Source organism: Macaca fascicularis, chromosome 17, assembly GCF_037993035.2.
Source record: "Macaca fascicularis isolate 582-1 chromosome 17, T2T-MFA8v1.1".
Lineage (NCBI taxonomy): Eukaryota > Metazoa > Chordata > Mammalia > Primates > Cercopithecidae > Macaca > Macaca fascicularis.
In genome coordinates this window covers 8,061,547-8,083,832 of record NC_088391.1, presented here as the reverse complement: position 1 = coordinate 8,083,832, position 22,286 = coordinate 8,061,547, and the positions used below count along the sequence as shown (strand labels likewise).

The 22,286-nt window shown below is 43.3% G+C and overlaps 1 protein-coding gene across 9 annotated transcripts in view; it reads right to left on the bottom strand.

The window, feature by feature from the left end:
- PAN3 (poly(A) specific ribonuclease subunit PAN3) overlaps positions 1 to 21,908 on the bottom strand; it is a 158,932-nt gene extending 137,024 nt beyond the window's left edge. For 8 of the 9 annotated variants that reach the window (XM_074021786.1, XM_005585540.5, XM_045377071.3 and 5 more), the window contains exon 1: positions 21,003 to 21,908. Coding sequence is in view for 5 of the 9 variants with exons in the window: in XM_005585540.5 (XP_005585597.4) it covers positions 21,003 to 21,432 (430 nt within the window). In the remaining 4 variants the exon portion in view is untranslated. The remainder of the gene's footprint in view (positions 1 to 21,002) is intronic. The other variant, XM_045377074.3, reaches the window with a different exon arrangement.
- Between the last annotated feature and the right edge of the window lie 378 nt (positions 21,909 to 22,286).

Below are 22,286 nucleotides of genomic sequence, written 5' to 3'. Positions count from 1 at the left end.
CAGGTTTATATGCACAATCCCAACAGTTCTTGAAGATATATATGGTTATTTCTCATTTTAGTGACAGTACCAGAGTTGAGATTTAAAACCTTGTCTTATTTCAAACATTTCAAAAATCACTACACTACATTCATCTCACTCAACCCTAATCTCCTAACTCCATTTCCAACTGCCTATTACTAAAAGTCTCTAAGACATGTGACAAGTACTTTAAAACTAAAAACTTAGTTATCTTTGCCTCCTTTCTCTCCCTTATGCATCCCAGGTAGCTGCTTCACCAAATCTCTCTAAAATGTGCCCCCCTTTAATTCATTTCCACTGCCCTAAACTATGTCCTCAGCGTTACTCCCTTTAACTATAGTAAAGACTGTTCCAAATGATTTCCCCATTTCCATCCTTAGAAGTCAAAGGCCTACTATAGTTATCTTTTTAAAATAAAGAGTAAATAAAGCCGGGTACAGTGGCTCATGCCTGTAATCCCAGCACTTTGGGAGAGGGCCACGGGTGGATTACCCAAGGTCAGAAGTTTGAGACCAGCCTGGCCAACAAAAATACAGTAATTGGCCAGGCGCGGTGGCATACGCCTGTAATCCCAGCTATTTGGGAGGGAGGCTGAGTGAGGCAGGAGAATCACTTGAACCCAGGAGGCAGAGGTTGCAGTGAGCCGAGATCACACTGCTACACTCCAGCCTGTGCGATACAGCAAAACTCTGTCTCAAAAATAAAACAAATATTAAAAAAAAACCCTTTTATTTCAGTTTCAGGGGTATACATGCAGGTTTCTTATGTGGGTAAATTACATATGGCGGGGGTTTGGTATACAGATTATTTTGTCACCCTGGTAATATGCACAGTACCCAATGGGTACTTTTCCCTTCCTCACCCTCCTCCTACTCTCCCTGCTCAAGAAGGCTCCAGTATTGGCCGGGCGCGGTGGCTCACACCTATAATCCCAGCACCTTGGGAGGCTGAGGCAGGAGGATTACCTGAGGTCAGGAGTTCAAGACCAGCCTGACCAACATGGTGAAACCCCATCTCTGCGAAAAATACAAAATTATCCAGGTGTGATGGTGCATGCCTGTAATCCCAGCTACTAAGAAGACTGAGGCAGGAGAATCGCTTGAACCGGGGAGGCAGAGGTTGCAGTGAGACGAGATTGTGCCATTGCACTCTAGCCTGGGCAACAACAGCGAAACTCCATCTCAAAAAAAAAGAGAAGGCTCCGGTGTCTATTGTTCCCTTCTTTGTGTCTATGTATACTCAATGTTTAGTTCCCACTTATAAGTGAGAACATGTGGTATTTGGTTTTCTGCTCCTGCGTTAGTTCATCTAGGATAATGGCCTCCAGCTCCAACCATGTTGCTGCAAAGGACATTATCTTGTTCATTTTTATGGCTGTGCAGTAGTCCATGGTGTATATGCCCCAAATTTTCTTTATCTGGTCTACCATTGATGGCCATCTAGGTCACTTCCATGTCTTTGCTATTGTGAAGAGTGCTGCAATGAACATATTCATGCATATGTCTTTATGACAGAACAACGTATATTCCTTTGGGTATATACCCAAAATGAAATTGCTGGGTCAAATGGTAATTCTAAGTTCTTTGAGAAATCAGGAAACTGTTTTCCTCACCAGTAGTGTATACATGTTCCCTATTCTCTGCAACCTCACCTGTATCTGTTATTTTTTTAATAATAGTTATTCTGACTGGTATGAGATGGTATCTCAATGTGGTTTTCATTTACATTTCTCCATTTCTCTAATGATTAGTGACGCTGAGCATTTTTCTCTTTTTTTTTTTTTTTTTTTTTGAGAGGGACTCTCGCTCTGTCACCCAGGCTGCAGTGCAGTGGCGTGATCTCCACTTACTACAAGGTCTGCCTCCTAGGTTCACGCCATTCTCCTGCCTCAGCCTCCTGAGTAGCTGGGACTACAGGCGACCACCACCACACCTGGCTAATTTTTTGTGTATTCAGTAGAGATGGGTTTTCACCGTGTTAGTCAGGATGGTCTTGATCTCCTGACCTTGTGATCCACCCTCCTCAGCCTCCCAAAGTGCTGGAATTACAGGCGTGAGCCAACACGCCCAGCCAACGTTCAGCATTTTTTCATATGCTCATTGGCTGAGTGTATGTCTTCTTCTGAAAAGCATCTATTCATGTCCTTTGCCCAGTTTTTAATGGAGTTATTTTTGCTTGTTAATTTGTTTAAGCTCCTTACAGATTCTAGGTATCAGACCTTTGTCAGATGCACCGTTTACAAATATTTTATCCTATTCTGCGGGTTGTCTGTTTACTCTGTTGATAGTTTCTTTTGCTGTGCAGAAGCTCTTTAGTTTAACTGGGTCTCATTTGTCAATTTTTTGTTGTTGTCGCAATTGCTTTTGGCATCTTCATGAAATCTTTGCCAGGGCCTATGTCCAGAATGGTATTTCCTAGGTTTTCTTCAAGGGTTTTTATAGTTTTCGGTTTTACATTTAAGTCTTTAATCCACCATGAGTTAATTTTTTTGTATATGATGTAACAAAGGTATCCAGTTTCAGTCTTCTATATATGGCTAGCCAATTATCTCAGCACCATTTTCTGAACAGGAAGTCCTTTCCCCATTGCTCATTTTCGTCAACTCCGTGGAAGATCAGATGGTTGTAGGTGTGAGGCTTTATTTCTGGGCTCTCTATTCTGTTCCATTGGTCTATGTCACTGTTTCTGTACCAGTACCATGCTGTTTTGATTACTACAGCCTTGAAGTATTGTTTGAAATCAGGTAATGCGATGCTTTGCTCTTTTTGCGTAGGATTGCTTTCGCTATTCAGGCTGTTTTTTGGTTCCATATGAATTTCAGAACAGTCTTTTCTAATTCTGTGAAGAGTGTCATTGGCAGGTTGATAGGAATAGCATCGAATGTTTACGTTGTTTTGGGCAGTATGGCCATTTTAACAATATTGATTCTTCCTATCCATGAGCATGGAATGTTTTTCCATCTGTTTGTGTCATCTCTGATTTCTTTTAGCAGTGTTTTCTAATTCTCACTGTAGAGCTCTTTCACCTCCCTGGTTAGCTGTATTCCTAGGTATTTTATTTTTCACAGTTATTGTGAATAGGATTGCATTCTTGATTTGGCACTCAGCTTGGAAGCTGTTGGTGTATAGATATGCTACGGATTTTTATACATCGATTTTGTCTCCTGAAACTTTGCTGAAGTTGTTTGTCAGACTTAGGTGCTTCTGGGCAGAGGCTATGAGGTTTTCTAGGTATAAAATCATATCATATACAGAGGTAGTCTGAATTCCTCTCTTCTTACTTGGATGCCTTTTATTTCTTTCTCTTCCCTGATTGCTCTTGCTAGGACTTCTAGCACTATGTTGAATAGCAGTGTTGAGAGTAGGCATCCTTGTCTTGTTCCAGTTCTCAAGCTTTTGCCCATTCAGTATGATGCTGGCTGTGGGTCTGTCATACATGGCTCTCGTTATTTTGAAGTGTGTTCCTTCAATGCCTAGTTTGTTGAGGGTTTTTAACATGAAAGGATGTTGAATTTTATTGAAAACCTTTTCTATATATATTGAGATGATAATATGGTTGTTTTTAGCTCTGTTTATGTGACAGGTAACATTTATTGATTTGTGTATGCCCAACCAGTCTTGCAACTCAGGGGTAAAGCCTACTTGATCATGGTGAATTAACCTTTTTTTTTTTTTTTTTTTTTTTTGACAGGGTCTCACTCTGTTGCCCAGGTTGGAGTACCACGGCCCAATCTCAGCTCACTGCAACCTCTGCCTCCCGGGCCCAAGCCATCCCTCCACCTCAGCCTCCCAAGTAGCTGGAACTACAGGCGTGTGCCACCACACCCAGCTAATTTTTTAAATTTTTTGGTAGACATAGGGACTCACCAGGTTACACAGGCTGGTCTTGAACTCCTGGCCTCAAGCAATCTACCTGCCTTGGCTACCAACATGCTGAGACTACAGGCCTAAGCTACTGCTCCTGGCCTGGTGGATTAGTTTTCTGTTATGCTGCTGGATTCAGTTTGCTAGTATTTTGTTGAAGATTGTTGCATCTATGTTCATCAAGGATATTGGCCTGAAGTTTTTGTTTTGTTGAGTCTCTGCCAAGTTTTGGTATCAGAATGACGCTGGTCATTGAACAAGATAGGGAGGAATTCCCTCCTCTTCTATTTTTTTGAATAGTTTCAGTAGGAATTGTACCAGCTCTTTATATTAATACATATACTATACTAGTAAGTGATTTTGAATCCATTTGGTCCTGGGCTTTTTCTGGTTGGTAGGTTTTTGGTTGCTGATTCAATTTCAGAATTCGTTATTGCTCTGTTCAGGGTCTCAATTCCTCTCTGGTTCAATCTTAGGAGGTATGTTTCTAGGAACGTATCCATTTCTTGTAGGTTTTCTACCCTACATGCATACAGGTGTTCTAAATAGTCTCTGAGGGTTTTCTGTATTTCTGTGGGGTAGGTGGTAATGTCCCCTTTGTCATTTCTGTGTTTATTTGGATCTTCTTTTCTCTGTATTAGTCTAGTTAGCAGTCTAGCAATCTTATTTATTCTATTAAATAACCACTTCTATTTTCACTCATCTTTTGTATGGTTTCCTGCATCTCAATTTTATTCAGTTCAGCTCTGATTTTGGTTATTTTTTGTCTTCTGCCAGCTTTGGGGGGTGGTAAAACACGGATCTTATCATATCACTTACTAGTATAACCTAGAAGGGCCTTCACAATGTGGCCACAGTTTATTATCTGGTACCACTCTCCATAACTGGTCTATTCTCTCACCACATCAGATGACTACAAAACTATGAATAGTGCATCCTCTCAAAACCTGTGTCTTCTCTCATCTGCCTAGAATGCCCTTTTCTACCAGGTATGTATGCCTCAAACATCTTTTGAAAAATACTTCAAATATCACCCACCTCTCAAGATATCGCTGAATAGAGTTTGTTATACATTTTATGTATATGTGTGTGTGTATATATATGAGATATGTATATATATCATACTATGTCATAATTTATAATGTCAAACTCCTTTATTAATCTATGCACTCACAAATGACCAAGGCCACGTCTGATACCTCTTTGCTTTTTATTTATTTATTTATTTATTTTTTGAGATGGAGTCTCACTCTGTTGCCCAGGCTGGAGTGCAGTGGCGCCATATCAGCTCACTGCAGCCTCCACCTCCCAGGTTCATGCAAATCTCCTTCCTCAGCCTCCCTAGTAGCTGAGACTACAGACACATGCTACTACGCCTGGCTAATTTTTTTGTATTTTTGGTAGAGACGGGGTTTCACTATGTTGGCCAGGCTGGTCTCAAACTCCTGACCTCAAGTCCCCCGAAGTGCTGGGATTACAGGTGTGAGCCACTGAGCCTGGTCTGATACACCTTTGTATTCCCCAATATCTATACGACATCTAGCACACAAATGTTCAACATATGTTTAATAATTAAATTACGTTCTCTAGTCAGTGCCCAGAGAACACATATACTATGTCACTTAGTGAACAGTGAGTTACCTGCAGAGATATCAGACCTCCAGGGAGGAAAGTTAACATTGTTTTAAAAACTGCAAAGTCAAGCCAGGTGTGGTGGCTCACACCTGTAATCCTAGCACTTTGGGAGGCTAAAGTGGGTGGATCACCTGAGGTCAGGAGTTCAAGACCAGCCTGGCTAACATGGCGAAACTCTGTCTCTATTAAAAATACAAAAAATTAGCTGAGCGTGGCGGCGGGCACCTGTAATCCCAGTTACTTTGGAGGCTGAGGCGGGAGACTCGCTTGAACCCTAGAGGCAGAGGTTGCAGCAAGCCAAAATCGCGCCATTGTACTCCAGCCTGGGCGACAAGAGCGAAATTCTGTCTCTAAATAAATAAATAAATAAATAATACAAACTGCTAAGTCTATCTGGCAAACTGGCTCTTAAAGAAGTTGTCATACTTGTCAACACTAAGATAGCCACAGCAATGCCTATAGTAAGGGGAAAAAAAAATCCTGAAACAGAAATTTTAGATGAATCAAGTAGCTTAAAGACAAGTACCCAGCTGAGATCCAACTGTTTCACTGGAGTGTATACAGTACACTGTTTTGACCTGAACATGTTTATGATATACATTATTACTTAGCCTCTTCAATCAGAAAAGAACTGCAGTGCAGTAAGACTCTGGTAAAAACAGCTGATTCTGGGGAGGACTGCAATACTACAGGCATTCCAAGATGAACTTGCTACAAACTTGAACAACAACAACTAAATAAATTGGGCTCTTGGGTGAAGCTATTTAGTATCATCAATCTGAATGCTCACTGAAAAATAAAAAGCAGTTTTAGTTTGACATCTATGCCAAGATAATTACTATTTTCTACACAATCAAAAGCTGCCAATAAAGCAATAAATGGCCTAAAAAGTTTTCCGTTACTGTTTTCTCAGTAATGTGGCTAGGAATAACAGAAAGAAAATTTTATTTCTAAAACCAGCTTACTTGTCATATAAAGCATCAGTTTAAGATCATCCAAATCCATGGATGAGCTCAGAAGGCTAATGCTGAATTTTGGAGAAACTAGCAAACCACAGGCATTTCCAATTATTTTGCTAAATCTTGTAGTATCCTAGCTTCTGGAGGGTTGGGTTTGGGTTCATCTTTCGTATGTGTGTATGTTAGTTATCTTTACTGATTCTTTTTCTGATTATAAAAGACTTGAGGAAAAAAGATTCAGAAATGTAGAAATCAAAGTTTCCCATCATGCCACCACAGAAATACTAACATTAGCAACTCAGTGCTGTCTCTAGATCTTTTCTTCTTACATATCTTTTTAAAGTGTATTACGGCCAGGCACGGCAGCTCACACCTGTAATTCCAGCACTTTGGGAGGCCAAGGTGGGAGGATAACAAGGTCAAGAGATCGAGACCATCCTGGCCAACATGGTGAAATCCCGTCTCTACTAAAAAAATACAAAAATTAGCCAGGCATGGGGGTGGTGCCTGTAATTTACCCAGCTACTCGGGAGGCTGAGGCAGGGCAATCGCTTGAACCCAGGATGCAGAGGCTGCAGTGAGCTGAGATCACGTCATTGCACTCCAGCCTGGCAACAGAGCGAGATTCCATCACAAAAAAAAAAAAAAAAAGGGGGGGGGGCATATTACACATACTGTTTTATAACTTCTTCTTCCTATTTAGTAATATAGTTTAAGCATCTTGTCTGTATATAAAATTCTTGCTTGTTTTTCCTGCTGTATGATATCCTGCTATATGGGTAACACCCTTATTAACGGGAATTTCACGATTTTCAACTTTTCACTACCTCAGATCAGCTGCCGTGAATAACTCTGTACATATATCCTGTGTTTCCATAGAACGAGTCTAACAATTGTGCCAAAGGATGTGGACGTCTTAAATTTTAATGAATACTGACCTCTAAAAGTGTCACACCAGAGTGTCTTTCCCCGCAGGTACCAACACAAACACTAGGTATCAGCAATCTTTGTGCTCTTACCAACTTGAAAAGTAAAAGATACATAAATAAGTGAATGACAGTTTTAATTTTCTTTTATTCACTTGTTAGGAACTTTTATACACCTACTGGCCATTTGTATTTCTTCTGTAAACTGCCAGAGTTTTCCGAAGGGCTATTTTTCTTTTTTTTTTTTTTTTGAGACGGAGTCTCGCTCTGTCGCCCAGGCTGGAGTGCAGTGGCCGGATCTCAGCTCACTGCAAGCTCCGCCTCCCGGGTTTACGCCATTCTCCCGCCTCAGCCTCCCGAGTAGCTGGGACTACAAGCGCCTGCCACCTCGCCCGGCTAGTTTTTTGTATTTTTTAGTAGAGACAGGGTTTCACCGCGTTAGCCAGGATGGTCTCGATCTCCTGACCTCGTGATCCACCTGTCTCGGCCTCCCAAAGTGCTGGGATTACAGGCTTGAGCCACCGCGCGGGCCGGGCTGTCATTTTTTTAAACAGGACATTTATCTTTAGCTCCATGCTAACCAACCATATAAGGGTAGCTAATTAGAATAATCTAGCCAATGGCCGGGCGCGGTGGCTCAAGCCTGTAATCCCAGCACTTTGGGAGGCCGAGACGGGCGGATCACGAGGTCAGGAGTTCGAGACCATCCTGGCTAACACGGTGAAACCCCGTCTCTACTAAAAAATACAAAAAACTAGCCGGGCGAGGTGGTGGGCGCCTGTAGTCCCGGCTACTCGGGAGGCTGAGGCAGGAGAATGGCGTAAAAACCCGGGAGGCGGAGCTTGCAGTGAGCTGAGATCCGGCCACTGCACTCCAGCCTGGGCGACATAGCGAGACTCCGTCTCAAAAAAAAAAAAAAAAAAAAAAGAATAATCTAGCCAAGACTGAATGTTCATCTCACAAAAGGACTCAATTTAAAAAAAAAAAAAAAAAAAGACATATAGATTTTTGGTTCTTGTTTTTTTGTTTTTGATGCAGTTTCGCTCTTGTTGACCAAGCTGGAGTGCAATGGCGCCATCTCGGCTCACTGCAACCTCCACCTCCTGGGTTCAAGCGATTCTCTTGCCTCAGCCTCCTGAGTAGCTGGGATTACAGGCGCCCACCATCACGCCCAGCTAATTTTTGTGTTTTTAGTAAAGACAGGGTTTCACCAGGTTGGCCAGGTTGGTCTCAAACTCCTGACCTAAGGCGATCCACCCCCCTCACCCTTCCAAAGTACTGGGATTACAGGCATGAGCCACAGTGCCCAGCCTCTGACTTCAATTTCTTAAGGTCATACAGCAAGGGATAGAGAGAGGATTTTTAAGTGTTTGCTTATTAAAACCAGTCTTTTTTTAAGTGCTAGTTTTAACCTGTCAAATGAAAACAGTATCTATCTCATGAAATAGTTATTAAATGTGATGGGATAGTGTATGCAAATATACATATGGCATGACTGGCACATACGTAGAACCCGAATGTTACTTACCTATTCTTTCTTTCTCCTGGGAAAAAGAAAATAGCCTACTGATTTATCAATAGATTTGTGTTTCCCAAATTCTTATAGAAGCTATATTCCTTGGCGAATTCATACCGTTCCATGACTTTAAATGCCATGTATACACTGAAGACTTGAAGTTTATTATCTCCAGTCCTAATCTCTCTCGAGAACTCCAGGTTCCTATCTACCTACCTCCTCAAAATCTCCACTTGAATGGCTAATATATCTCTCAAAGTAACATATTCAAAACCAAACTCCTGATCTGCTCTCCCATATTTGCTCTGTCTGCAGCCTTCCTCATCTCAGCTGGCATCAAGTCTATCCATAACCTTCCACTCTTGAAACCAAACCTTAACTCCTCTTTCCAATGCCCTACATTCAATGTGAAATTATACTGGTTCTACCTGGAAAACATAATCTAAAATCTGACTAGTTCTTGCCACGTTCAGTGCAGTAACCTGCCTAAACCACCATCATCTCTTATTGGATTATTGCAAATAATCTCCTAAATTCTCTCCTACCCTCTTACCACAGAACTTTTTTTTTTTTTTTTTTTTTTTTGAGATGGTGTCTGGCTCTGTCACCCAGGCTGGAGTGCAGTGGCATAATTTCGGCTCACTGCAAGCTCCGCCTCCCAGGTTCATGCCATTCTCCTGCCTCAGCCTCCCGAGTAGTTGGGACTACAGGTGCACGCCACCACGCCCGGCTAATTTTTTGTATTTTTAGTAGAGACGGGGTTTCACTATGTTAGCCAGGATGGTCTCGATCTCCTCACCTCGTGATCTGCCCGCCTCAGCCTCCCAAAGTGCTGGGATTACAGGCGTGAGCCACTGCGCCCAGCCCACAGAACTCTTTTAAAACCTTAGCTCCTATCACTCCTTTTGACACAAAATAAAAGCAAAAATCCTAATTCTTCCCTGTTCCTCGCTCCACACCAACATGTTAGCCTTCTATCCCTCTGCCTGAGATACTCTTTCTCCTGATGACTGGCTTGGCTGTCATTCTCCAGTCTACACTCAAGTTTCAACCACAATGAGGTTTACCTTGATATCCCTATTTCATTCTATAACAACCCTATTCCTACACTCCCATTGCCTCTTACTCTATTACTTACCCTTTTGTTTTTAGTAGGACTTGTCATCTTTTATCATACTATACAATTACTGCAGTTATATTTATAAATACAGTTTGCCTTACTCATTAAAATGTAAGGTCCACAAAGGAAGGGATTTTTCTTTAATCTATTTTGTTCACTAAGATATCCTAAGAACCTAAAACACTACCTAACAGAGTAAACACTCAATAAATGTTCTTTAGCCAATTAAATGAATTAATCTCCATTTATTATTAGCCCAAATTACACTAAGCTGAATGTCATAATCTAAGTTTTTCAAAGATATTACCTACATACATTAAATCTTTTTTTTTTTTTTTTTTTTTTTTTGTGAGACGCTGTCTCGCTCTGTTACCCAGGCTGGAGGGCAGTGGCATGATTTCGGCTCACTGCAAGCTCCGCCTCCCAGGTTCACATCATTCTCCTGCCTCAGCCTCCCAAGTAGCTGCGACTACAGGTGCCCGCCACCACGCCCAGCTAATTTTTTGTATTTTTAGTAGAGACAGGGTTTCCCCCTGTTAGCCAGGATGGTCTTGATCTCCTGACCTCGTGATCTGCCCACCTCGGGCTCCCAAAGTGCTGGGATTACAGGCATGAGTCACAGCGCCCAGCCCACATTAAATCTTTTTATAATATATATCATATCTGAGGACCTTGCTAAAAATTTTCTTTAAATGCTGCCTTACTAATTTTTCAAAGTTTTGGGAGTAGGCAGAAGATTCCCTGTCCCATCATGTATCAACGGGGCTCTTCCTCAGAGATAGCTGACATACTGCCCCAGCATCTATGAACCATAAAAACTGACATGGAATTTTAAAGGCCTCTTTCCATTTTGTCCTTCTTCACCGTGATCTCATCTCTCAATCAAGTATACCATCAAATTCAGGAACATCAGTATTACAGCAGAGTAAACTTAGAAATAGAGGAGTAAATTAAGAAAGTTAAAATAAAGATATATAAAGTCCTTTCCAGCTTTTTCCAACTATATAATTGCTCTATCTGATACTTCTAAAAGCAGCGTAAGGTATCTATATAAAGAATGTAGGCTTGGCACGGTGGCTTATGCCTGTAATCCCAGCACAACACTTTGGCAGACTGAGGTGAAAGGTTCACTTGAGGCCAGGAGTTCAAGACCAGTCTGGGCAACATAGCAAGACCCTGTCTCTACAGAAAATTTTAAAAAATTAGCCAGGTGTGGTTGCGTGTCCCTGTAGACTTAACTACTAAGGAGGCTGAGGCAAGAGGATAACTTGAGCCCAGGAGTTCAAGGGTGCGTGCAGTAAGCTACAAGCGTGCCACTGCACTATAGCCTGGGTGACAGAGCAAGACCTCTAAAAAACAAAGCAAAACAAACAAAACATGAATGTAGACCGACTAGTAAATAATCAGTAACAACATAATTTTATTACATACACAAATGAAACTTTCCAGGGACTACTAGGCTACTTACAAATATCAACTTATGGTATCAAAGATGTGATTTATATAACTATCTCTAGTTATGTTAGCCATTGAGGAGAAAAATTTTACTGGGGCAGATACGAATGAATATTTCAAGTATCTTATTTTCAACCAATGGTATATAAATACAGTGGTTTTTTTTTTTTTTTTTTGGAGACAGGGTCTTGCTGGAGGGCAGTGGCGTGATCACAGCTCACTGCATCCTCTGTCTCCCAGGTCTCCTGGGTTCGAGCAATCCTCTCACATCAGCCTCCTGAATAGCTGGGACTACAGGTGCACCACCAAGCATCGCTAATTTTTTTTTATTTTTAGTAGAAACAGAGTCTCACTACATTGCCCAGGCTGGTCTCGAACTTCTGAGCTCAAGCAATCTTCCTGTCTCAGCCTTCCAAATTACTGGGATTACAGGTATGAGTCACACAGTGACTTGTTTAATGTATCAAGTGTGAACCAGATTACTGAAGACTCTATATGCTCCTTAAGTATATATCACATATTTGCGTAAATGTATATGTAAATAAATATACATAATACATTAAAACATAACTTTGTGCCAACATTTGTAATAGCAAGACTATAAACAGCTGAAATATACATTATAAAGAATCTAATAATATAAACATATAATGGAATATTTACACAGCCATGAGAAAGAATAAGGTAGATTTCTATGTGTGAATGTGGAACAAACTACAAGATAAGCCATTAGGTAAGAAAATTCAAAGTGCATAAGGCTTCCATGTGTGCACTCATGCACATGTGTATATATGTGTTAATGTGTTAGATGTAGAGAAATATAAACATATGACTAATAGTACAGGCAAAGAATATTTGTCAGTGGCTACCCCAAATAAGCTAGAAAGAGTGACTGTCTTTGGGAGGCAGGGATCAGGTAACTGGGAGGGAAGGAGGCTGTTTTTCACTGTGTACCCTTTTGTGCTATTTAAATGTTTAACTTGTGCATGTATTACATTTCTAATTCCAAAAACAAGAAACTGTTCTTATTTTTCTGACACTGGCATTTTTTTAATATTAAAAATGTATAACCAGGCATGGTGGTACAAGCCTGTAGTCCCAGCTACTCAGTGGACTGAGGCAAGAGAATTGCTAGGGCCCAGGAGTTCAAGGCTGCAGTGAGCTATGATTGTACCACAGCACTCCAGCCTGGGCAAATGAGCATGACCCCATCTCTAAACACACACACACACTATAATTTAAAACTGCTTTAGGCAGGGTGTGGTGGTTCACGTCTTTAATTCCAACATTCTCAGAGGCCGAGACAAGAGGATCACTTGAGCCCAGGAGTTAGAGAAGAGCCTGGGAAACACAGGGAGACCTCATCTCTACAGAAAATTTTAAAATGAGCTGGGCATAGTGGCTCATGCCTATAGTCTCAGCTACTTGGGAGGCTGAGGTAGAATTGCTTGAGCCCAGCAGGTTGAGACTGCTAACAGCTGTGATCACACCACTGCACTCCAGCATGGGAAACAGAACAAGACTTTGTTTCAAAAAGAAAAGAAAAAAAAAATCAAACAGCTTTAGAAAAAACAGGAACAGTATCTTTATTTTTTTTACAGAAAAAGCAAGAGAGATAATGCCAAAAGAGACATCAGAAAAGACAAAGCTTTTTTCAGGGAAGAGGGCTATTACCTACATGCCAACTGACTCAGCCAGGATTAGTGAGATCAGCACACTCTTACTTACACAGACAATTCCAAACTGACTATGATGGTTTGACTTTATGATTATGTGAAAAATGATATGAATTCAGTAGAAACCATATTTCAAATTTTGAGGTTTAACGTTTTCCCAGGTTAGTGATCCCTGGTATCATACTCTGTCACAAAGTTGCACTATGGCTGCAGGCTACAGCTCCCAGTGAATCACTCAATTAGGAGGGTAAACAACTGATACAGTATACTGTGCTGTCAGGTAATTTGCCCAACTGTAGCTAGTGTAAGTATTCTGAGCATATTTAAGGTAGGCTAGGCTAAGCTATGATGTTCCACAGGTTAGGTGAATTAAATGCATTTTCAACTTAACAATAGCTTCTACTTAACAAGGGTTTTATTGGTATGTAACTATTTTAAGTCGAAAGTACTGTTATGTCAAAAATGCATTTAATGCCTGAATAAACTCATCCTAAAGTCAAAAACTGGAAGTCAAATCACTGTAAATCTAGATGTTCCTTGACTTATGGATGGGGCTACATTCTGACAAATGAATTACAAATTCAAAATGGAGACCATCTGCAAAGAAATGTATTTTCACACAGACCAAATGACTAGCCAAAGGCTAGTTTTATTTTGTAAGACACCACAATAAAATCAAAATTTCGGTCCAGTACTAAGTCCTGAAATGAGACATAAACATATATTGATTTGTTAGTAACAATGTTTTAGTCAATAACAGACCAAATGTATGACAGTAATCACATAAAAATGTAACACTGTATTTTTACTGTACCTTTTCTATTTTTTTCTTTTTTCTTTTTTTTTTCTTGAGACAGAGTCCTGCTTTGTCACCAGGCTGGAGTGCAGTGGCATGATCTCGGGTTGCTCCAACCCTGCAACCTCCGCCTCCTGGGATCAAGCAATTCTTCCTGCCTCAGCCTCCCGAGTAGCTGGGACTATAGGCGTGCGCCACCACGTCCAGCTAATTTTTTGTATTTTTAGTAAAGACAGGCTTTCTCTCCACGTTGGCCAGATGGTCTCTATCTCTTGACCTCGTGATCCGCCTGCCTCGGCCTCCCAAAATATTGGGATTACAGGTGTGAGCCACCGCGCCTGGCCTGTTTAAATGTTTTAATACACAAATACTTACCTTTGTATTACCACTGCCTAAAGTATTCAGTACAGTAACAGGCTGTACGAGTTTGTGGCCTAGAAGCAACAGGTTATATACCATATCACCTAGCATGCAGTAGGCTATACCACCTATGTTTGGGTGCTCACATACCTAGATAATATAGCCAGGAGAGAGCCCTCACCAGGAACCCAACTCCTCATCTGGGACTTCCAACCTCTGAAAGTCTGAGAAAACACATTTCTGTTGTTTAAACCAGCTAGCCACTCAAGTTCCTGGATCTATGTGGGGAGGAGTGGGGGGAAGTTAACCACCCAGCCTATGATATTTTATTTTGGCAACCCAAGCTAATACGAGAGAGACAGAGAGAGAGAGAGAGACAGAGAGAGACAGAGGGGAGAGGGGAGAGAGAGAGAAAGAGAGAGAGAAATATATATAGGTAAATATATATTTTAATATATATACTAGATATATGTCTACACCATACAATGTGTAGAAAAGATCTAAACACACAGACTATTAATAACGATTAATCCTGGGCAATAAGGAGACTGATTTATTTTGACTTTATACAATTCTATTCCAATGTAAATTTTTACCAAAAAAGTGTACCTTTCATCATTTAAAAACTCAGGGCCAGGCACGGTGGCTCACATCTGCAATCCCAGCACTTTGGGAGGCTGAGGTAGGTGGATCACTTGAAGTTAGGGGTTCGAGACCAGCCTGGCCAACATGACGAAACCCTCATCTCTACTAAAAATATAAAATTAGCTGGGCGTGGTGGTGCAAGCCTGTAATCCCAGCTACTCAGGAGGCCGAGACATGAGTACTGAGAATCACTTGAACCTGGGAGGTGGAGGCTGCAGTGTGCCAAAATTGTGCCAATGCACTCCAGCCCGGGTGACAGAGCAAGAGACTCCATCTCAAAAAAAAAAAAAAACTTACCAAAACCAAATATTACCTTATAGATATTTACAGCCTCACCAGAATATAAACTCCGTTAGAGCTGAATTATGTTTTTTGTTGTTGTTGTTGTTCCTATCACCTAAATCAGAGCCTACCACCTTGGAAGCAGAATATTAGATGAGTGAAATGAATATATAGTCTTTGTGATATACTTAGTGTATTATTCCAATAAAAATGTTTAAACCTAGGCCAGCTATCCTAACGGCAAATTACCAGTACTCACTTTTCTGTCACTTAGTATAGGTTTGTGGGATGTAAAGGCTAGTCTTGGCTTAAACAAAAACAGCTTTGCCACACACCACACGTTATATACTCCAAAGTTACCATTCGAACTTCAAGTTATCCATGGCACTGCCCTCCTCCATTTGGACAATCACAATCCAACAATCTGTAGCTACTTTACTGGTCTTCAATGTATGCCCTCAAAAATTTGGAGAAGAAAGGAAATATAGAGGTTAACGTATACTAATATTTAATAATAGCAACAACTAAGACTGAAACCTCAATATGTGTATGCAATGCCACGCAATTCTCATAACATTCCCATTTTCAAGATGAGAAAAACTGAGGCTTAAAAGTTAAAACTTCGCTCAGTCACAAAGCTAGTCAAAGAGCCAGGATTCTGTCTGAAACATGTCTTATTCACTAGTAACCACATTAGTATAACTGAAAAGTGTATTTTGGTAAATTAAAACTACTGGGTTTCAAATAATGTACATAAAATACAAATATTGGCATAATAAATATTTTACCTGCTAAAAACTGTGCACTTTGAAGATTAAAGCCACTTTGAAAATCTAGCCAGTTGAAAATATTAGAATTACATCATTAAATGTCAAGAATCGATAATGCAGTTGAATACAAATCAAATCACTCTTAAGCCTTAGAAAAATCCCAAGACTAACAGAAACACAAAATGTTAAGTAAGCTAGGCATGGTGTGGCACACCTGTAGTACTTGCTACTTAGGAGACTGAGATGCTAGGATCACTTGAGCCCAGGAGTTGCAGTCCAACCTAGACAACATAGCAAGAACCCCCAACCCCTGGCCGGGCGCGGTGGCTCAAGCCTGTAATCCCAGTACTTTGGGAGGCTGAGACGGGTGGATCACGACGTCAGGAGATCGAGACCATCCTGGTGAACACAGTGAAACCCTGTCTCTACTAAAACTACAAAAAAAAAAAAAAAAACTAGCCGGGCGAGGTGGCGGGCGCCTGTAGTCCCAGCTACTCGGGAGGCTGAGGCAGGAGAATGGCGTAAACCCGGGAGGGAGAGCTGCAGTGAGCTGAGATCCGGCCACTGCACTCCAGCCTGGGCGACAGAGCGAGACTCCGTCTCAAAAAAAAAAAAAAAAGAACCCCCAACCCCCTTATCAAAAAAAATTAAGAAAAAAAACAAAAAAAAAACTAAACTCAATTACGGTTTCCTTTAAGGTTGAAACATCATTGCAACTAAGTGTATTAAGAAAAAGCCTTTCTGCTTCAGTTTTCCAATGGCTGCAAAATAAAAATAAAGTTTTCTCATGCACCCACCTCCAAGGTTTTAACACTATCTGAAACACCAACCAAACAAAAACAGTTCTGCAACTGTGAAGTGCTCAAGTTAGGGTCAAAACCTCAAATGCCTAGATATAAAAGTCATCCAGTTAGGGTATGAGTCAAAATGGAGAGAATTATGCTCTATCAACAGCCCTAATTCCAACACAGGTAAGAGATGTCCTTAAAGGGAAACCAGAAATTTGTACTTCTATATTAAATCTTTTGCTTCTTTTGTTGTCAAATAATTCAATCAAAACCTACAAACACGGAAATTAAAAACACTAAATTATGGTGTATATGGTGGCTCACAGGGTGGGCACATCGCTTTGAGCCCAGAAGTTTGAGACCGGCCTGGGCAACATGGGGAAACCTCATCTCTACCAAAAATACAAAATAATTAGAGGGGCTTGGTAGCCAGTGCCTGTGGTCCCCGTCTCAAAAAAAAAAAAAAAAAAAAAAGTGCCGTCTATTTTAATTGCCTCATATACTTAGGCAATTAACAAATGAAGGCCAGATGTGGTAGCTCACACCTATAATCCCAGTGCTTTGAGAAGTCAAGGCAGGAGATTGCTAGAGCCCAGGAGTTCAAAACCAGCCTGGACAACACAGCAAGACATCATCTCTTTAAAATAAAATAAACAAACATATCAATATTCTCAAAACACACTGCATAAGAATACAGTAAAAGGTAGAAAGTAGTCTAAACAGTGAACAATAGGCCGGGCGCGGTGGCTCACGTGTGTAATCCCAGCACTTTGGGAGGCCGAGGCAGGGGAATCACCTAAGGTCAGGAGTTCAAGACCGGCCTGGCCAAGATGGAGAAACCCCATCTCTAATAAAAATACAAAATTAGCCGGGCGTAGTGGTGCATGCATGCCTGTAAACCCAGCTACTCAGGAGGCTGAAGTAGGAGAATCGCTTGAACCCGGGAGGTAGAGGTTGCGGTGAGCCGAGATCCTGCCATTGCACTCCAGTCTGGGCAACAAGAGTGAAACTGTCTCAAGAAAAAAGCGAACAGTAAGTGTAAAAACTCAAAGAAGCCATACAATTACCAACACAACCTTTTTTCCTGATTCCTGAGCAACATTATTTCCCATTCCTTGGTATCTCTCAGTAATACCTAGGATGTGATTCCTTATGAAGAAATCGCCATCCATAAGGAATTACTGAGAGATACCAAGACACCTATCACAGAAAAGAGGAGCCTTAGGCTTCAGCCAGTCAAGCTAAAGCAAACACCACAGAATCCAAATACATAAATCAACTATTTAATCAGACAACTTTTACTAACCAGTGACAAAGTATTAATTTTAAAATACCTTTTCAGCATTAACTGCCTGTCCTCTCAAGTTCCTATATCTCAATTATTTTCCTAAGGTGTCCCACCTTTGAGCCACTGCTAATATTTTTTCCTCCACCTTAAGGGTACTTACCTTCCCCTCCCATCTTCATCTGCTTACATCCAGTCCTCTTTCTTGTCTCAACTCTACTACCTATTGTGTGTTAATTAGAAAATCCTCCGCCAGCCTGGTGCGTGTAATCCCAGCACTTTGGGAGGCCTAGGCAGGTGGATCACCTGAGGTCGGCAGTTTGAGACCAGCCTGACCAACTTGGAGAAAACCTGTTCTCTACTAAAAATACAAAATTAGCCAGGCGTGCTGGCGCATGCCTGTAATTCCGGCTACTAGGGAGGCTGAGGCAGGAGAATCTCTTGAACCCAGAAGGCGGAGGTTGCGGTGAGCCGAGATCACTAGATTGCACTCCACCCTCGGAAACAAGAGCAAAACTCCATCTAAAAAAAAAAAAAAGAAAAGAAAAGAAAAATCCTAGAAAGATCGTCAGAGCTGTCTGTCACGAATAAGATTAACAGATAGATAAAACTTTAAAAGATGTTTTTTAAAAAGAAAATCCTACAAAGATCACTTACTAAGTCTAACACCAGCATTTAAAAAGTGCGTCTTTCTGGACAGCACAGTGGCTCACACCTGTAATCCCAGCATTTTGGGAGGCTGAGGCAGGAGGATAACCTGAGGTCAGGAGTTTGAGACCTACCTGGCCAACATGGCGAAACCCTCACCCCCCCAAAAAAAAATACAAAAATAAGCCGGTCGTGGTGGCGCATGCCTGTAATCCCAGCTACTTGGGAGGCTGAAGCAGGAGAATTGCTTGAACCTGGGAAGTGGAGGTTGCTGTGAGCTGAGATCGCACCACTGCACTTCAGCCTGGGCGACAGAGCAAGCCTCCATCTAAACAAAAAAAAAAAAAAAAAAGTGCCTCTTTCTGTCAGTAAGAAAACTATTGTTCAGTGTCATAGGTTACTAATCAAACATTACTATTTAGTCACAACTCACATATCCAGCAAGTTTACCCTGAAAATGCAAAGATGATGCTCAAAAGTGATAAAATTCCACCCATAAGTAACCATTTGTTTTACAAAACATCTGAATTTACAAAATAATTTTCTTAGCATTATCAGCCTCAGCAAATATATCTTCATTAAAGTCAAGCCCATCACAACAAATGAAACACTTTTATAAAAGAAAGAGAAAGAAGAGAGAAAGGAGAAAAGGAAAAAAAAGAACTTGGCCCAGCATGGTGCCTCACTCCTGTAATCCCAGCACTTCGGGAGGCCCAGGCAGGAAGATCGCTTGAGCCCAGGAGTTCCAGACCAGCTTAGGCAACCTAAGAAGACCCCGTCTCAAAAGAAAAAGCAAGAAAGAGCAAGAAAGCAAAACCCCGGGGAAGATATTAAATAATCTTCATAGAGCAATTAAACGCTAAAACTTCCTATCAGATTCATTAACAGTGTTTAAGAAAAAGACAAAATGTTCTCATGTACAAATTGAACTGCCTATCGGATTATTTTAAGATGTAAAAGTTCTCCAGTAATTTCCAGGAAAGTAGGACTCCTATTTGGTTTAGAAACGCTCAATATACTAACAAAACAGGAACATCAGGCACCGGCTCTATTCTTAAAGGCAACATTTTCTAATAGATTACACTCACATTTGTGGTAATTGTAAACTCCACTAACAACTAACAAGCTGCAAATCAATAGATAACAACACACTCTGGGAGGCTGAGGAGGGCAGATCACTTGAGGCCAGCAGTTTGAGACTAGCCTGGCCAACACAGCGAGACCACTATCTCAACTAAAACTACAAAAAATTAACTGGGCGTGGTAGCGCGCGCCGGTAGTCCCAGCTACTCCGTAGGCAGGAGCAACTGAATCGCTTGAACTCGGGAAGCGGAGGTTGCAGTGAACTGAGATCGCGCAACTGCACTCCAGCCAGAGCGACAAGGCGAGACTGTCTCCAAAAAAAAAAAGCAACAACAACAAATGAAAAAGAAACATAAACAGCCTTAAGATGTCCCCACCCAAGAGCTCAATTGCACATAAACGGAGGCTGCACATGACATGCATTCAAGACACAATGCTAGGAGTTTGCTTGATACAAAGCTGTAAAAGACAGGATCCCAGCTGATACCACCCAGCAAACTTATTCTAGCTTTCAGGGAAACTCAGATGAAATGCGTCTTTGTGAAGTCCCTACTCTAAACTCTCGATTAAACCTGAGCACACTTTGAATGCGACAGTCCGCTCCCTCTTAATCCTTAGACAGCATTTCCTGCCTAGAAAACCTTTCTCCTGCAAGCTTTCTACAAACTTTTTCCGTTCTTTCAACCTACTCCACGAAGCCTTAAGCCCGCCCCTCACCTCCCGCCCCCTACCCACACACACACACACACCCCTCCCCACTAGGGAACCTCAACACTCTGCAGACGCCACTCCACAAGGGCACGCAAAACACATGTGCCTGCAAACCCAGCCCCTTTCCACACCTCCCGGAAACGACACCCCCTTTCTCACACTCCGCACGCCACAGCCCATCCCCCTTCCTCCCCGCCCCCACTCACATCACCCCAGTCCTCCCACCCACGTTCCCGGGAACCCAACCTCCCCTCGCTCCCCGGCCTGCCGAAGGCAGTGGGGAGGGGAAGCAGGAAGAAGGAAGCAGGGCTCAGGCCCGGCCTAGGCCTCTCAGACCGCCTTGGGAGGTGAGGGAGGGAGCCCGCGGGCCGGGCTCAGCTCCCGTCGGCAGCAGGGCCTCATCGGGACTCAGGCCTGCCCTCCACTGCCGCGGCCCGGCCCGCCCCGCCTGGACCACACTCACTTGCCAACCGCGGTCCATCGAGTCCCCCGCTGCTGCCTCCTCCGCCGGCTGCGGCTCCTGTCCCCGGGTCCCCCAGGTCCGGCTTCTTGGGCCCGGGGGGCGGCCCAGCTCCCCCGCCCGGGACGGCTCCGGGCGGAAAGCCGGCCACGGGTGCACCAGCCAGAGCCAGGGGGACGCTGTTGCTATGGAGGCCGAGGCCCGGGGCAGCCCCGGCGGCTGGGTCCTCATGCAGGAACTGACACTCCTCCCCGTAGAAGCAAGTCTTATCCTTAGCGTAGTAGCGGCAGTACTTTAGCTTCACTCCTACCGCCGCCCCGCCGGGGACACCCCCGACCCCCGGCGGGGCCACCACCGCCACCGCCGCCGCCAGCGAGGAGGAGGAAGGGGAGGCGGCGGCCGAGGGGGGCGGGAGGCCGCCGCCACTGTTCATGGCAACGCCGCAGCCTCGTCTTCCGCCGCCGCCCGAGGAGCCGCCGCTGCCGCCGCCGCCGCCACCATAGACGGGGGAGGAAAGGAAGACGCTGCCGGTGCCGGATAAAAGCCTGGGCGGGTGGGTCTGTCCCGCTGCGGGAGCCGGAGCCGCCCGGGGAGAGGGGGGAGGGGAGAGGGGAGGGAGGAGGGGGTAGAAGGAGGGAGGGTAGGGGGAGAGTTGGGATTCTCTCTCACTCACTCTCTCGTTCTCTTTTCTTAAAGGGGCCGCGCGGGACGACGGGGTGGGCGCGCGGGCCCAGACGGGGACTTCGAGGGCGCGGGCAGGGGAAGAGGGAGCGGCAGCGGCAAGCGGGTGGGGAGGGCGGAGGGGCCGGTTTATTTTTAAATTCTGCCTCCACTCGCTCTCTCGCGCTCTGGTTCCTCCGAGTTGTTTATTCCATTTTCCTCTTCCTGAGACGGCCGTCGCCGCTGCGCGTGCGCGCCGAGACGCGAGGGCTTGTGGGTAGCGGGAGCGCTAGGGGAAGCCTGGCCGGCGTCGGGCCCCCGGGGGCATCCGCGAGCTGGCGGCGGTTGGACCGGCGGCCCTCGGTGGCGTTCCGGACGCGGAGCGGGCGCCGAAGTTCTCACGAGACCTGATACCTTCCTTATTCGTATATTATCTTACTTAAAAAGCCAGATGTCATTTTTTTTCATTGGAAAGAGAAAATTGACAACGTAAACGGTCGTTTGGAGGGGCCACCTGGGGACGCGGCCGAGCCCTGGCTCTACCTGAAGAATATTTTCTGTTTGCCACACTTCCTCTCCCCGTTTCCTTTCGTCGCCCCCTCTCCTCTTGTCCCTTCCCCTCGAAGG